Source organism: Hippocampus zosterae, chromosome 16 (genome assembly GCF_025434085.1).
Source record: "Hippocampus zosterae strain Florida chromosome 16, ASM2543408v3, whole genome shotgun sequence".
NCBI classification, from domain to species: Eukaryota; Metazoa; Chordata; class Actinopteri; order Syngnathiformes; family Syngnathidae; genus Hippocampus; species Hippocampus zosterae.
The window spans coordinates 3,282,774-3,299,659 of NC_067466.1; the positions used below are offsets into that span (position 1 = coordinate 3,282,774).

Genomic DNA, 16,886 nt, shown 5'->3' on the forward strand with positions numbered 1-16,886 from the left:
AAGTTCGCAGACGACACCACGGTCATCGGTCTCATCAAAGACGGCGACGAGTCTGCGTACCGCCAACAAGTGGAGCAGCTGGAGCTCTGGTGCAGCCGACACAACCTCGGGCTGAACACGCTCAAGACTGTAGAGATGATCGTGGACTTCAGGAAACATTCTTCTCCACAGTTGCCCCTCACACTATCCAACTGCCCTGTGTCAACCGTCGAGACCTTCAAGTTCCTGGGAATCACAGTCTCCCAGGACATGAAGTGGGAAGTCAACACCATCTCCATCCTGAAAAGGGCCCGGCAGCGGCTGTACTTCCTGAGGCTGCTGAGGAAGCATGGCCTGCCACAGGAGGTGCTACGACAGTTCTACACGGCAGTCATCGAATCAATCCTGTGTTCTTCCATCACGGTTTGGTTTGGGGCCGCCACAAAAAAGGACAAAATCCGACTTCAACGGACAGTTAGGACGGCGGAAAAAATCGTTGGCACCGCCCTACCCACTCTTGAGGACTTGCACACTGCAAGAATCAAGACAAGGGCACGGAAAATCCTCCTGGATCCCCCGCATCCTGCCCACCACCTTTTTCGGCCACTCCCCTCAGGCAGACGCTACAGATCCATGCGCACCAAATCCAGTAGACACTTAAACAGCTTCTTCCCTTTAGCCATTAACTCCTTAAACGGTCACTGACGTAGTCACTCTTCTTGCACCACAAAATGGTGCTACAAAACTACTGGTTACTCTAAAATGGTTCAATGATTTTGTTGTTTACGATGATACTAGTGCAGCGTGTTATACCGGAGACAAATTCCTTGTGTGTTGTACATACTTGGCCAATAAAGATGATTCAGATTCTGATTCTGAAATTTTAGACAATGAAAAATTCAAAACTGACTTTGGTTTATTTTTGGTTTATATGTCTAGAAAGGACATCTCGACGTGTTAGACCTGCCTGCCAATTTTAGTTGGCTTAGGTCAGACGTTCCAGGATTATTTATTTATTTATTTATTATCTCGGTGACGCTACAGAACCATTTTATCTTCATCGTTTGTGATGACTTTAAAATGTCAAAATTTTCACCAGGGCTGATGAGTGTACAAAGTTTGATGAGTTTTCTTCCATGTTTGGGTCCACAAAAATGTGATTTATTTTAAAACCTAAAAATAAACAATGATGATAATAACAATAATAATAATAATAATAATAATAACAATAATAATAATAATAATAATAATAATACGAATTTGTTGGTCAGGCCCTAATAAGAGTTTCGACAGACAAGGACTTTGACCCTAATCATCTAAATATTACCGTAATAAAAAAAAAAACAAAAATATACAGTCGTAGTTGTGTTTGATTCTGTGTGCGCGTGCGACATTTGCAGCATTCTTTTTTATGTCGCGTACCGGATGGGAGGGGGCGCACTTCCTGTTGCATGACCTGCCTTCCTTTTTATGGAAAATGAGAAAATGCTTCCAAATCCGATATTCTAATTCTCTGTGTTTTCTGGGGGGAAAAAAACTAATTAAAAGTCTTACAGCCGATCGCTCGTATCATTTGTGTTAGTCTTTTGATACTGAGCCTGAGTCTCGCGGTAACGGGTTAGAGTTGCAAATAATGTTTCCTTGAAGACGTATTGAAGAAGCAAGGACGTAATCGAAAGGTAAACGTTGAACTTTCTTTTCATTGTTTGTTATAATAGTCTGCTAGGTTTGTCTGTTGCCTGGGAACAAAAAGTATATACAACTCGCATCGAAGTCCCGTACGAACAAAGGACAGCGAAGGCATAACTTTTCAAATGGGTTAAGAAGTTAACGGTGATGCTTGCATAAGTTTATGACTCAACTGGTGGGTATTCCATTCTAATCCTTCTGAGTAAACTGTTAGAGGCTTCATACTTGATGAAGCTGAGCTGAATATTTGCTGAGAGCTTATCAGTAGCTGCTTGATCAAATCGAGTTTTGGTTTTTCAGTGTGTGTGTGTGTGCGTGTGTGTGTGTGTGTGTGTTACTGTGTTAGTGTGTTACTGTGTTAGTGTGTTAGTGTGTTAGTGTGTGTGTGTGTGTGTGTGTGTGTGTGTGTGTGTGTGTGAGTGTGAGGGGGTGGGCACAGTGTCGGTAAGGATGGTAATGCTGTCTTCACGACCACGTTCAAGCCACATGTATTTTCTTTGACATTAAAGGATAGTTCATTTATTTTGAGAAATTATAACCTGGAATACGACAGGGTCAACCTTTTCCGCCGCTCTGTGGTTTGCATATTTGTCCAGATTTTGATAACTTTAGTCTTTCTGATAGTCTATGATTTTACATTTGTGCGCGTACACACGCACACAGACTCGGAGTAACAATCACCATTGTACACTCTAAACATTTGGAATTGAACATTTTCAGAGAAACTATGCACAGAAATCATGAAAATGGCTTTTTTCCTTCTTTCATGACTCGCACAAAGCTTGTTGAGCATCAAAATAAGTCATATGCTTATTCATGTGCTAGGGTCTTTTTAGGCTGATGAATAAAAAATAACAATCATAATAATAATTAAATGATGTGAAGGAAAATTGTAAATAGTACTGCGATTTATCCATTTGTGTTCATATTGTATTTAATTGAAAGATGTTTGTTGTTTTTTTTTCTCTGTCTCCTTTCTTCTTTCTACATACATTCTCGATCCGCTTTATCCTCACAAGAGTCGAATGGGGTGCTGCAGCCTATCCCAGCTGTCTTCGGGCAGTAGGCGGGGGACAGCTTGAATCGGTTGGCGATCAATCGCAGGGCACACAGAGACAAACAACCATCCGCACACACACTCACACCTAGGGAGAATTAGGAGTGTTCCATTAACCTGCCATGCATGTTTTTGGAATGTGGGAGGAAACCGGAGTACCCGGAGAAAACCCACACAGGAGAACATGCAAACTCCACACAGGGAGGCCGGAGTTGGAATTGAACCTATGCACTGTGAAGTCGGCGTGCTAACCACTGGACTACCGCCTCTTTGAAACCAAGTAAACGTAAAAATTCCTCATCATATTGTTCTTAACTGCCTCTGCATTCAAGTATTTTACAGTTTTAGATTATGTTACTTATTATATATCATATAGGGTAGCCCAGTGGTCGCCCTATTAGCGTGTCGTTTTCTCCCACATTCCAAAAACATGCATGGCAGGTTAATGAAACACTCGAAATAAGGGGTCCGCAACATGATGCCCACGGGCAACAGGGAGCCCTCAAGGACTACATGTGTAGCCCGCAGGCCTATTCCAAAAATAGCGTGTGATTAGACATTGTGACTCTCCAGGAATATTGTAGTCTCGATCATTTCAAAATGTGGCAGATATTTATAATAAAGTGTGGCAAATTGATGTTTCATAATTATTGTGAGAAATCGCTAATGTGATCAGTGTCTTCTCAGAAATGAATATCATTAATGATTAATCATTATTACATATTAAGGTAGTTAATTGCTAATTTATTTAAAAAATGCATGCTGTCAAATTGGTAGCCCTCTGCATAAATAAGTAGCCAAGAAGGAGATCTTGGTTTCAAAATGGTTGGTGACCCCTAAATGGTCCCTTGGTGTGAGTGTGAGCGCGAAATGGAGTTTGTCTATGTCTGTGGTTCTTGACCTTGTTAGAGGTTACAGAACGCAGTTCATATGCACATTCACCGAACCCTTCATCCGTGAAAAACTAAAATATGACTTTTCTCAAATTCAAGACAAAAACTATCACGACAGTCAGACATTGACTACTGAGCGAACTAAATTTTCTGCAGCACTGATTGGACAAGCAATGTAATGTGATCATCTGCAGCCAGTGATGCCCAAGCAGCCATGTCACAACTAATTGGCACGTTGAATCAAGTGTTGTCTTAACTTCAATGGCAGAGGCTCCATCGAACCCCTGAGACCAATTCACCGAACCTCTAGGGTTCGATCGAACCCAGGTTAAGAACCACTGGTCTAATTGTTCCCTGCGGTTGGCTGGCAACCAGTTCAGGGTGTCCCACACCTACTGCCCGCAGACACCCGGGATAGGCTCCAGCACACCCGCGACCCTTGTGAGGATAAGAGGATTTAAAAATGCATGGATTATATGTTATATATTTATGTACTGTATTTATCTTTTTAAATTATTGATTGAACCAATTTTGAAACAAGAGGTTAAGGTCAAGTAAGCAGGCAATCAAATACTCAGGCATATAACCATTGTACAATTAATTAACAAAACTTGTGGTCAAGCCAACTATGTATGCAATGACCATCTGGACAGTTTTGAGCCCTTTTTGCTCAAAATCAGCAGCGACACTTAATATTATCCTGACGTGTTACTCTGTATTTTTTCAAAAAAATGGCTCAGTAGTGTCCCTATAAATTTTTAACGATTTTTTAACAGCCCCATTTGTACGTTTCACTAACATTTACACCAAAAAATTACCGTATTTTCATGACCATTCGCAGCACCGTATGGTTGGGAGCAGTCTCATTAATGGGTGCTATTTCTGTATTTTACACATAGACAAAGCGCACTGTATTATTGGCCGCAGTTTTAAAGTGGTAAAACAGCCCCATTTGTACGTTTCACTAACATTTACACCAAAAAATTACCGTATTTTCATGACCATTCGCAGCACCGTATGGTTGGGAGCAGTCTCATTAATGGGTGCTATTTCTGTATTTTACACATAGACAAAGCGCACTGTATTATTGGCCGCAGTTTTAAAGTGGTAAAACATACGCCAGCTTAAACATACGGCATGCATGCGCGCATGCTAAAAACACGTTAGCTTGAAGCATACGGTAGCATGCCAAGACATACAGATACAAGCTAAAAACATGTTTTTAAAAAGGCAACGGAAGCAAAACTGAGTTCCGTTGTATTTTATTTAGCCATCGTACAATGTACTCACGTTTTTTGATCAATCATCACCCAGAAATCCATCAAAGTCCTCATCCTCTGTATCAGAATCGAACAATTGTGCAAGTACCGGTAATCCATCAAAAACGCTGTGTTTCCTCTCGTTGTCAGAGTCACTCTCATTGCCACGTGGCTCCACAGAAATGTGCTGGCTTTGCCAAAAACTCACTGTCCAATTTTTTTGCGCTGTCCAATTTGTCCTGATTACAGAAATCCCTCATTTGGGAAATGAGCATGGTACATGTCCTTTATGAACCTGCAAGTATGTTGACAAAATGCACGTGTAGCAACACAATCAATAAAATACAAAAATATATTGTCCAAACAACTGTTTATATAACAAAAACTGCAATACAGGTGTATCAAAAAAAATCACAACAGTAAAATACATCCAGTATTTTAATGTTTATTTTTTTCTGTCTTGGGAAATAAATGTGTATTTTGGATTGTTTTGTTGGATGCATTATTTGGTTTATGACAATGTTTGCCTGTGTGTCATACAGTTTTCTTGCTAGTTGCAAGTAACTGTCCCGTTGATCACCGATGTCTGGTAATTCTTGTGCATACTGAAGGATTTTTGTTGCCATTTGCATTGCTTATTTGCTGGATGGTGGCTTGTCATCAGGAGTTGAATTGATGCCTTGTTTTTTAACGATTCAGAGATTTGCGTCTTTCCGACTCCAAGTGTCTGCTGGATGTTTTTAACTTTGTGTCCGACCTCACTCAAACGGATGCATTTCACTCGCTCCGCTCCAGTCATTACAGTTCTTCTACGTTTCGATGCCATGGTCTACATGACGTAAGTGAATAAAGTTAAAATCTTTCGCAATTACAGTAAAACGCAAGCCAATAAAAAATCACTTACACGTCTTTGTTTAGAATCTTATGAATGAAAACGGCGAAGCGAACAGGTTTTGTCGGTCGTGTCCAGTGGGTGCTGCTTTTAAGCTAGTGCCGCGTTCTCCAGGACGTAAGTGAATTAAGTTAAAATCATTCACGATTCCAGTAAAACGCACAGCAACGAAAACTCACTTACATGTCGTCGTTTAGAATCTGATGATCGAAAAACACGAAGTGAAAACTTGTCTCAGCGTCATGTCTTTTCCGTCGCTTCGGGTGGGCGTTGCGTGTATTTAAGCTCCCGCGGCATTACGCCTCCATCCGGGTTACGGATAGTGGAATTTCCGCTTACGCAAGTTCCAGTAACGCGTAATATCATAGTCAAAATGTTAATGCATACGTTTTTATTACGGGTGAAGGATATTCCTTTTCATAGAATTCTGGGGATGGGAATATTTATTGTATATGTTAATTTGTCGCTACTTCGCGGATTTTCGTTTATCACGCGTGGTTTTGGTCCCAATTAACCGTGATAGACAAGGGATTACTGTACTACTTTTCTGTTGTTCATTCTTTTCATTGCTCTTTGATCCTCTTCTTTCTTCATGTCTGGACAACTAATCGATTTTTCTTTGTAATTTTGAGTGGTTGGATGATAGCAAGGTTATGTCGTCTGCGTAGTCAAGCTTTTCAAGTTTGGACATCTTTTTCCATGTAATTCCAGTGTTGTGGTCCGCCTCATCATAATTCAGAACAAAAATCATCACTCACCTCTGCCCGACTCCTGTTTTCACATTCAACCATTCTGATGGTTCTCCGTCATCTAATAACTGCAACGTGGCGTCTGTATTTGCCAACTTGAATATTGATGATTTTCTCGGATATCCGAGAATGTATTGCTTCTTTATTTCCAACAGATTGTCCCTATGGACTGAATCAAAGTCTATGAAGTTCATGGAATGACAGGCTTGCAACTTAATGAATTGTTCAGGAATGTTCCTTAACCCTTTCAGGGACAGCGGTTACCAGAGTGGACAGCCATTCAAATTTTGTTTTCTTTTATATTAATTCATCTTAATACCACAGATGTCCATCATCCACTACAATGGACCCCAATGTGTGTTGCCATTCAAAGCCATTATTTTTTTCATGCCTCAAAACTAATAAAAACACTTCTAACAACTCTGGAGTTCCATTATTTATACAACATGCTTAGCCACTTTTCAACTTTTTGATCACATCCTTGATATCTGCTTGACCTATTGGGGTTGTGTCAATAATTTCCATTTCAGGAAAGTTGGTATACTCAACATCTCCTGGGTTTGTTGGTGTTGTTTCATTTCACAACTTCTCCAAAGTGTTCCTTCCATCTTGCTTTTCTATCTGCATCATTTCTTATGACATTTCCACATTTGTCTTTCCAACTTGATAAGAGGCATCGTTTATCATATGCATAACGTTTTGGTTACACTCAAGAGCAGGAAGTGGGCCGGACTATTAAAAATTATACCATACTCTGCTATATATAACCAAAATAACATGTACCGGTATTTCCTTTGTTTTGGTCTAAAGAAGCACAAGAACACAAGGAAAATGTTGACATTTAATGAACATATCTTTTACAAAACATTTCATGAAGCACCTAAGATTTCCTTAGACAAATGTGCAATTTACTTTTATCATTCACATGTATGCATTGCAACAGATCCCACTGACTGTACACAAAACTTTAACAAACGTTAACAAGTAATTGGTATTGAAAAATATAGTAATGAACTTTTAAGATGAAACGAGATTTATAAAGAAAGGAATTCTTAAACCAATTACACAAGCATATAAAATCTAAACGTAATCTCTGCCTACACTTTATAAACTAAGGAGAGTGCTACAATATGTGTAAAGAATAAAGTATTCACATGTCCTTGATAGTCTTCTTCTCTGATCAAAACAGTGTGTCCCCCTAACGGATATTCCACAAATTGCACGGATATTCCACAAATTGCACTTTATTAAAAATATTTATTCCGTGTCTTTTATGCATTTTTTTTCACTTTTAAATTATCCTGTAGGCCTGATCAAACCTCCTTGTGGGCCGGTTGGCCCGTGGGCCACATGTTTGACACCTCTGCTCTTGAGTGTTTTTATTTGCCCATTTTTAGCTGCTTTTGTTTTGGTCTTCCACCAATTAACATTTTTCTGTTCTCATGCTGGACTTCACTTCTTTCTGTTGGTTGTGTATTCTGCTTAAAATGTTGCTTTGTACGATGAGATTTTGTGCAGTTTTCAATTTGAAATATTTCCTTTCTTCAATGGCCTTCCAGAAATTGGTGCTAATGTTTTTTTTTTTTTGTGGTTCTTCGGTTCTTCTGCAGTTTGATTGTATTCTTTTGTCAAATAGTTTGAATTTTAAATTATTATTATTAATGCAGGCGGCCCGGTAGCCCAGTGGTTAGCACGTCGGCTTCACAGTGCATAGGTACCGGGTTCGATTCCAGCTCCGGCCTCCCTGTGTGGAGTTTGCATGTTCTCCCCGGGCCTGCGTGGGTTTTCTCCGGGTGCTCCGGTTTCCTCCCACGTTCCAAAAATATGCATGGCAGGCTGATTGAACACTCTAAATTGTCCCTCGGTGTGAGTGTGAGCATGGATGGTTGTTCGTCTATGTGTGCCCTGCGATTGGCTGGCAACCGATTCAGGGTGTCCCCTGCCTACTGCCCGGAGACAGCTGGGATAGGCTCCCGCACCCCCCGCGACCCTAGTGAGGATCAAGCGGTACGGAAGATGAATGAATGAATATTATTAATGCATTATTTCGTGATCTGACATACAAACAAATATACAAAAAAGACCCACTTGCACACCCAACAAATATTTAACAGCTGTTTTTCACCTCGGTCTACGAAAATTGGGAGGCATACAGTATGTAACAGCCCAAGACCTTAAAAAAAGAGTCACACACTGAACCCAACAGGTTAGATTTTTGAAATTCCTTTCAAAAATCATCTCATTTCCTTCTTTTAAATGGGACGTATTTTCGAAACCATGATTCAGCAACAGATATTGAAAATTAAGTTACATCAAGTGTTTAATTTCCTTCCCTTTGAGTGTTTTATTTTCTCAAATGCTGCTGCCGTTGTGACAGTTAGTTTTTTTTGGAAGATCTAAAAATGCGCAGAAAACATAATGAAATTCCAAAGACATTTTCTGTCGTTGGTGTGTCTTCACTAGCTCTAAATGGAGGACAAGTCATTTTGTTTTCAAGCTGTCAATGCACAGCTAATATATGCATAAGCGTAGTCACAGATATTGTGTATAAGAAAAACCTTTATTAGTCTCACAATGGAGAAATTCCCAATTCACAGCAGCAAAGTTATGAAAGTAAGAAGTAGAACAACAAAATATAGGAGCTGCTGGAAAGGAGCTATGAGGGATTGTCGCCAATGGGTGTTATCCACCAAAACTAAACATGATTTTAAAACATTTTACATGCATCGCCGTAACTCACAAAAGAGGTTCAACGGGCTTAATAGGCCTACAGCTGACAATGACTGGCGACATCCCGTGATTCAAATGCCTAAGTGCAAGGAAAAGCTTAAATTCCCATTTTTGGGGAGAAAAACAACCACTTGAGAGGAGCCCACAGGAGCGAACCATGCTTGAAAACACATTAAAGTTGGACATACATCAGGATTGGCAAAGGAAAAAAAATCCACATTCGACATTTATTGTGTCATAAAAATAAATAAGATAAGATAAGATATCCTTTATTCGTCCCACAATGGGGAAATTTACAGCCTCCAGCAGCAAGAAAGTCTATTTCACAATGTTCCATTATCCCAATGTGCCAGTACCCCAAAGTGGCCCAGGCTGGGAGGGCTCTTCATAGCTGCTCGCAGTGCCAGTAATTAGTTCTTTTGTAATCCATTCTCACTTGAAGATTTACAATGTGCAATATCTCTGCAATTTGCAATACACAAATAGTCAAACGCTTGCATCTTTGCCCACTATACCATTATCCATTATTTGTTCTTTATTCATTAATGAGCATGATGACTACTTTCAAACTTTAGTACACTGTATTTTTTTTAAAACAAGCATTATTTTTAAATTGTTCTTATGTGCATTGCTCAAATAATGTAAGGAGGGAGAGTTTGAGGTAGACTGTCTTATAAAAATTTTTTAAACTGGTCCAATAAAGCCAAAACTACTGCTTGCTGTCATATATAAATAAGTAACTGTGTCATACTACATTAACATTTTACATTTTAACCATGCACCTGCTGGTACTGAAGTATGTGTACATTTGTAATAAATTTGTCATTTTGTGTTTATTTATTTATTGGCGGCCCGGTAGTCCAGTGGTTAGCACGTCGGCTTCACAGTGCAGAGGTACCGGGTTCGATTCCAGCTCCGGCCTCCCTGTGTGGAGTTTGCATGTTCTCCCCGGGCCTGCGTGGGTTTTCTCCGGGTGCTCCGGTTTCCTCCCACATTCCAAAAACATGCATGGCAGGCTGATTGGTCGCTCTAAATTGTCCCTAGGTGTGAGTGTGAGTGCGAACGGTTGTTTGTTTCTGTGTGCCCTGCGATTGGCTGGCAACCGATTCAGGGTGTCCCCCGCCTACTGCCCCGAGACGGCTGGGATGGGCTCCAGCACCCCCCGCGACCCTAGTGAGGATCAAGCGGTACGGAAGATGAATGAATGAATGAATGTTTATTTATTTTATTTTATGTTAAAGAACCAAAACTGAGGTTTTTGTTAATTGTCTTTTTTTTTTTTTTTTTACAAAATGCTGCCATTTAATTTGGTTCTGCAATTTTTTTGTCAATGGTTATTGATTACAGAATTAGATTTTGTAACTTTCCACCTTGCATGAATTTTAATAAAATGTAAAGGAAATTAATTCATCTCTTGTTTCTTATTACTAAGTGAATCCTAACTCAGGGAGACAAAAATGTGTGTTGTGAAAAAGTGCATCAAGACAAATCAATTAAAGACGCCTCAATAATAATCGAATTGTGCCTCTGAATCGTCATCGTAATCAAATTGTAAATTGCCCAACACCAAGTTAAGTTGCATCCATGGTTCACACTGTATTTTTCTCTGCTTTCTGAACATTCTCTATCCATTCTTTTTAGAAAGTCAAGACCCTGGACGGCACCCGGCCTTCTTTGAACTACGGAGTCAGTGCACGGCGTAGATGAGGGCCCCAAATGAAGAGTCATCCAGCAGCAGCAATAGTGCTGGAGGTGGCAGTAGTACCGTCCTGCAGCGTCTTTTGCAGGAGCAGATGAATCTGAGTTTTGTGATGCAGCAACAACAGGTAGGAGTTGGAGCTGGCAGCGGAGGAAATGGGGAGGGTGGCCCTTCAGAAGAGCATTCCAGGACACCCAACATTGCCCGACAGGAGCCCCAGGGCCAGGAACTACAGACAGACGGCCTGGAGAAATTAAGTTCCAAAGTAGTGGGTGATGATGGGAGCAATGGAGGAGAAGGAAGCAATGGTGGAGGTGGCTCAACTAGCCACGGTCAGTGCCAAAACCCAGAGGAACTCCCAACTTACGAGGAAGCTAAGGTTCAGTCGCAATACTTTCGTGGCCATGGCCCACCTCCTCTGCATCAACAACAGAGCAACCAGCCACAGCAGAACACACTTCCTACCTTTGTGGGTTCTAGCTTTTATGTCACTGGGGTAATAGATTCTAAGTTGCGCACAGAGGGTCGGTCCACCATACAGCGTGTTAATGGGGCAGTTAAGGCACTCCAAGATGATGGACTAAAGGATCTTAAACAAGGGCATGTTCGATCCTTAAGCGAACGGCTCATGCAGCTCTCCCTGGCCACTTGTGGAGTCAAAGCACATTCTCCAGTCATTAGCACTTCACTCTCCCCTCAGCAGTCCCCTTCAGGGCAGCCAGAGGAGTACTACAAGCCCCAGCATCATGGCCCACCTCCAGATTACCCATTTAAACGAATGAGATCACCCGCTAAGCAGCAAAAGACTGGAAGTCCTTTTCATCAGGAACAAAGTGAGAGGGAGCTTTCAAGGACAGTGCCACATGTACGCTATCAGCCTCCACCAGAGTATGGCTCATTCAGGTGAGATAAATCAATGTTTTTCAAAACCTGTGCCGAGATATTGTCAGGTGTGCCGTGGGAAATTATACAATATGTATGCCTGTACCAATGTTCCCTCTAAGCTGTGAAACTGCGCACTGGTCGCACACTCTCAGCACACAAGAAAACCTATCCCGCACAGTGAATGCACTGCAAATGAATTAGACTTTTTTTCTGTATCAATTTGCTGTGGAGTTCAGTGAGTCACAGGTGTCCAGCCAATCACACGATACGATGCAATGACGCTATGCAGCCAATCACGGCATTGACAGTACTTGCGCATGTTCTCTGCCCCATAACAAAAACAGTGCGGTGGCGATAAGTGACGCTAATGCCAATCCTTTATCATGGCGTAACGACCGGGCAGTGAACGTGATACGTCGACTCCCCAAGCCAAAATAAGAATGAATTGCGGTTCTTTTAAGTTGGAATGGCTGACGGAGTATGTGCAAATAGAAGAACAAGCAGTGAAACTGGGTGAGATATTTACTTTTTCAAGTGAGAAAGGTCTTTTCTACAAAAAAAGTAACTCTTCTCAATATGTCAAATATTGATGAGAGGGCAGACCTGAGATCTTCAAACTTATTTTTTATTGTAGTGGTAGCACCACCTACTGTTTTTCTCCTAGCACGTTGACCAGATTTGCCCCATATTTGCTCTGAAGAGTGTTTAATGATGTCGCAACATGAACTTTCGCAGAATTTTTGCGAAAAACATTTGCCATAGCAATGCACACTTCACCAATAAAACGCCTATTGTGAGGGTCTAAACATGCATGTGAACTTTGCACACACATAAGGCCTGGAAAAATCCTCAATCATTTTTCAGTTCAATGTGAAATAAACAAACAATTGCTCATAGCGGCCCCTAGAAATTTTAAACAAAGCAGCCTCGGTTGTACGTTTCACCTACATTTAAATTTAGGGGTTTAGAGTCATATGCTAAACCTAATAGGAATGCTTCAATTTTGACTTTAAAATTATTCCTTGCCTTGACTACAAAAGCTGCTGTAACTTCACCCACTTGATCATATCTTCTTTATTCATAATAGTCCAGTTATGAAAACTGGACTATTATGAACATTATTATTAATTATAAATGATTCGGTGGGAAGCAAACTCCTCCTTACAAATTAGGCACAACACTCTACCTTTATCAATTGTGCCGTCAGAGCCTTTTTCGAATGTACATTTTCCATTCGTTGGGCCGGCAACTCCTCACCGCTGCTTACCTGGCCCTCCCAACTCCAATGGAAGCCTATTAGGTTCTTCATAATGACAGCCAATCAATGTACGCTTCAAGCTGTGACTGACAGTTGTTTCCCCACCCTCAACAACTCGAACACAGGAAACCAAAACATAAAAAGGATATTATAAAAAGGCAACCCACCTTCAGAAACAATAAAGTTAGAGATTAAAATTTAGATTAATGCGATTATAAAACATAACACACTAAATAGGATTGTAATTCTTCTATTCGCAATTAATCATTACCAGCCAATTCTTGACCACGTCTGAAAAGACATTTAAAAACGTCTTTGGGAGTGAATGAGTTAACGTGATAATTTGACACCTCTAATCAAGATATAGTTACATCTTGGGCCTAAATTTTCATAAAAATTACTATTGATAACTTGGCCCATTTCAATCACCACAACATGCAGTTAGCCATCAAGTTATATCTACAACCCCGAAAAAAACCCATCTTCTCTGAAGTTTTAATGTTTACTATGTTATTTGGGCTACAACGTCTATTCTATGTGCACGTATGCGTGACGTATGTAACACGACAGCTGCAAAACACAATGTGATGTCATGGTTTAATGACCAAGAAGCAACCCTGCTTTCTAAAAAATTTTTATTTTATATCAGTTTTATTTTTCTTGAAATTACAATTACAGACTACATCTGTTCAAATATTTAGAGTCCTTGAAAATGGAGGTAATGCAACGACAAGAAAGGGCTGTGATTCCATCAGGTAAATAGTATATATTTACACTTTACAAATTTGGTAGAGTATGAAGGCAAAATAACAAATGGCTTTGTCCAAATACCTTTCGACCTAATTGTATTTGTTTACCAAAAAAGTCATTTACAAATTCATAACTGACCAATTTGTGATTTATTGGGGGCGGGGGTAAATGCTATTCGTCACATTGTTTATTTATGTCAATTCTGTTTTTTTTTTAACTGTACATGCACAGTTTGTATTGAGAGCAGAAAAATGCATGTGTTGGATTCCAAGATTCTGTGGATACACCAAATAAGTTTAAGAGAGCTGTGTTAACACAAACATTGTTCCTTTTCGCTCCTCAGGTCAACTAAGGAGGGTTCAGTTACTCTCCAGAAGTCCCTTCGCCACCACAGCCCCACCTCTTCGATCACCTCCGTTGGTTCTTTGTCCCGGGCCCAATCTTCTACTCTTTGTAGCTTACCGGGTGCCTTCCATGCCCCTTATTCCTCCCACCTCTCTGTCCCTCATCAACAGCCACATAGTCATGGTGAGACCTTCCGCAGCATGGGGATTCGCAATCTACAGGGTCCTGTTTCCCAGTTTGGCGAGACTTTCACACCGATGCCAATTGATCCAACACCACAAAGATGTCATGGTTTCCCCAACGACTCCTTGCCATCGATTCACAATAAGCAGGAACAGACTCATCAATATCCACAACAGCATTCTCATAGCCTGCCCCTACCCCAACCTCAACCTGTTGTCCAAGCCCGGCATTACCCCCATCTGCATTCTTACTCCAACCTGCATGAGCAGTCCTTTGAAATGATGGCACACACTCAGCAGAAGATGGACATGCTGAATGAAGAGAACAGAGTTCTGAGGCAGGAGATAGATGCCTGCCGTGATAAAGTCACCAAGCTCCACAAGGTAACATCAGAGCTAGTGATGGGCAAGTTGTGTCATTATGGCTGCCCAGCCCATTGCTTTATCAAAGGGTTCACTACTCGCCCTAATTGAAATGATTAATGCTGCCATCTGATGTTCAAATTGACATATGACAGGATCTTCGTCAAGATTTACTTTGGCACAATTGGGTATCACACCATGCAATGTGAACATAGCCCTTGAAACAATAACGCAATACAGTGCAGTGAAAAAGTATTTGCCCCCGTCCTGATTTCTCAACTCAACTGTATTTATAGAGCTCTTTCAAACAGCCATTGCTACATACAAAGTGCTGTACATGGAACAACTAACATATACAGCAGTAAAGCAACAAATCGGTAACAAAGACAATAGAAATCACCGAACAGCAAAACCAAGAACAAATATGAGTCATGCTGAGTCAAATGCCAAAGAATACAAGTGAGTTTTGAGGCGGGTTTTAAAGATGGGCAGGATTTCTGTGTTCTTTGCATATTTATCACACACCAAGGTATCAGTTCATCAAACCAATTTTAATACTCACAGAGACTACCCAAGAAAATGCAAAATGCTGTTTCTAAATGCCGATTTAATTTCTTAAGGCACACACAAAAGAAAAAAATCCAAACCTACCCGCCCTCATGTGAAAAAGTAATTGCCCCCTGAACCTAGTAATGGGTTGTGTCACCCTTGGTAGCAATAACTGAAATCAAGCGTTTGCGATAATTGGTGATGTTGTCTATCACATCACCGCAAAGGAATTGTTATTTTTTTGGGGTGGGGGGCACTCTTCTTTGCAGAATTGCTTCAACAAACCCATCTTGGAGGATTTTCTAACATGAACTTCCCAATTAAGGTCACACCACAGTTTCTCAATTGGATTAAAATCCAGATTTTGATTTACCGTATTTTCACGATCATTCGCCGCACCGTATGGTTGGACGCAGTCTCATTAATGGGTGCTATTTCTGTATTTTACACATAGACAAAACACACTGTATTATTGGTCGCAGTTTTAAAGTGGTAAAACATACGCCAGCTTAAACATACGGCATGCATGCGCACACGCTAAAAACAAGTTAGCTTGAAGCATACGGTAGCATGCCAAGTCATACAGATACAAGCTAAAAACACGTTTTTAAAAAGGCAAGGAAGCAAAACTGAGTTCCGTTGTATTTTATTTAGCCATCGTACAATGTACTCACGTTTTTCGATCAATCATCACCCAGAAATCCAAAGTCCTCATCCTCTGTATCAGAATCAAACAATTGTGCAAGTACCATTATCCATCAAAAACGCAGTGTTCCCTCTCGTTTTCAGAGTCACTCTCAGTGCCATGTGGCTCCACAGAAATGTGCCGGCTTTGCCAAAAACTCGAACAACAGTGCAAGCAGAAACGTTCGTCCAAGCAGCCACAATCCATTCGCAAATTGTGGCGTAACTCGCCCAGCGCTGCCTCTCACTCTTTGTAAAGTTGTGTTTGTCATCGATTATTCATTGTTCCCATGCCGTTCGCAACTTTACTTTGAACGCCCGGTTGTGTCACGTTCTGCCCGAAGCGATAACAGATCGCTCCGTGCAGAACAAGGAAGTAAAGGGTTGGATCCCCGGAAAGCAGACAACGAAAAAATCTTGTCAAAGAAAAGGGTGTCTTTAATGACAAAAAACAGAAAGAGCCCGACAGGGAAAAAACGGTAACACAAAACGCTGGTCAAATAAGGACCAGGAATAACAAAGAAGGAAACAACAACTGAAAACGCTCGCGGAAAACAAAAAACGCGAGGAGTGCCTGAATTGGCGGAAATACGAATAATACAAAATCTTAGAGGCTAAACGCGAATAACAAGAGTATCGGCCGTAAGGCAAAAAGGCAACGAGTCAAATAACAAATAGCGAAATAGAGCGAAATATGGCACGGCGTGGAATTCTCCGGCAGTGAGTAAACTGCCGGAGTCTCCTAATAAAGGAAGCATAATCATCCCGAAATGAACAACAGGTGTGCAGTCGGCGTGGAGAAAGCCCGCCCCCTGCAGGCAGGCACGGAACGTGACAGGTTGATGCCGATGTCCAGCGGTTGGAGTTCTTTAGTCAAGCCTCCGGGAATAACAGCAAGCTCAGAGTTCATTTGCTTGACTTGG

General features: G+C 41.0%; 1 protein-coding gene across 1 annotated transcript in view; it reads left to right on the forward strand.

Annotated features, from left to right (window-relative positions):
• Window positions 1–1,401: 1,401 nt before the first annotated feature.
• The window catches only part of amot (angiomotin), a 56,124-nt gene continuing 40,639 nt past the window's right edge, over window positions 1,402–16,886 (forward strand). The window contains exons 1-3 of the mRNA XM_052047220.1: window positions 1,402–1,658; window positions 10,890–11,850; window positions 14,184–14,751. Coding sequence (XP_051903180.1) covers window positions 10,952–11,850; window positions 14,184–14,751 — 1,467 coding nt within the window. The 5' untranslated portion in view covers window positions 1,402–1,658; window positions 10,890–10,951. The remainder of the gene's footprint in view (window positions 1,659–10,889; window positions 11,851–14,183; window positions 14,752–16,886) is intronic.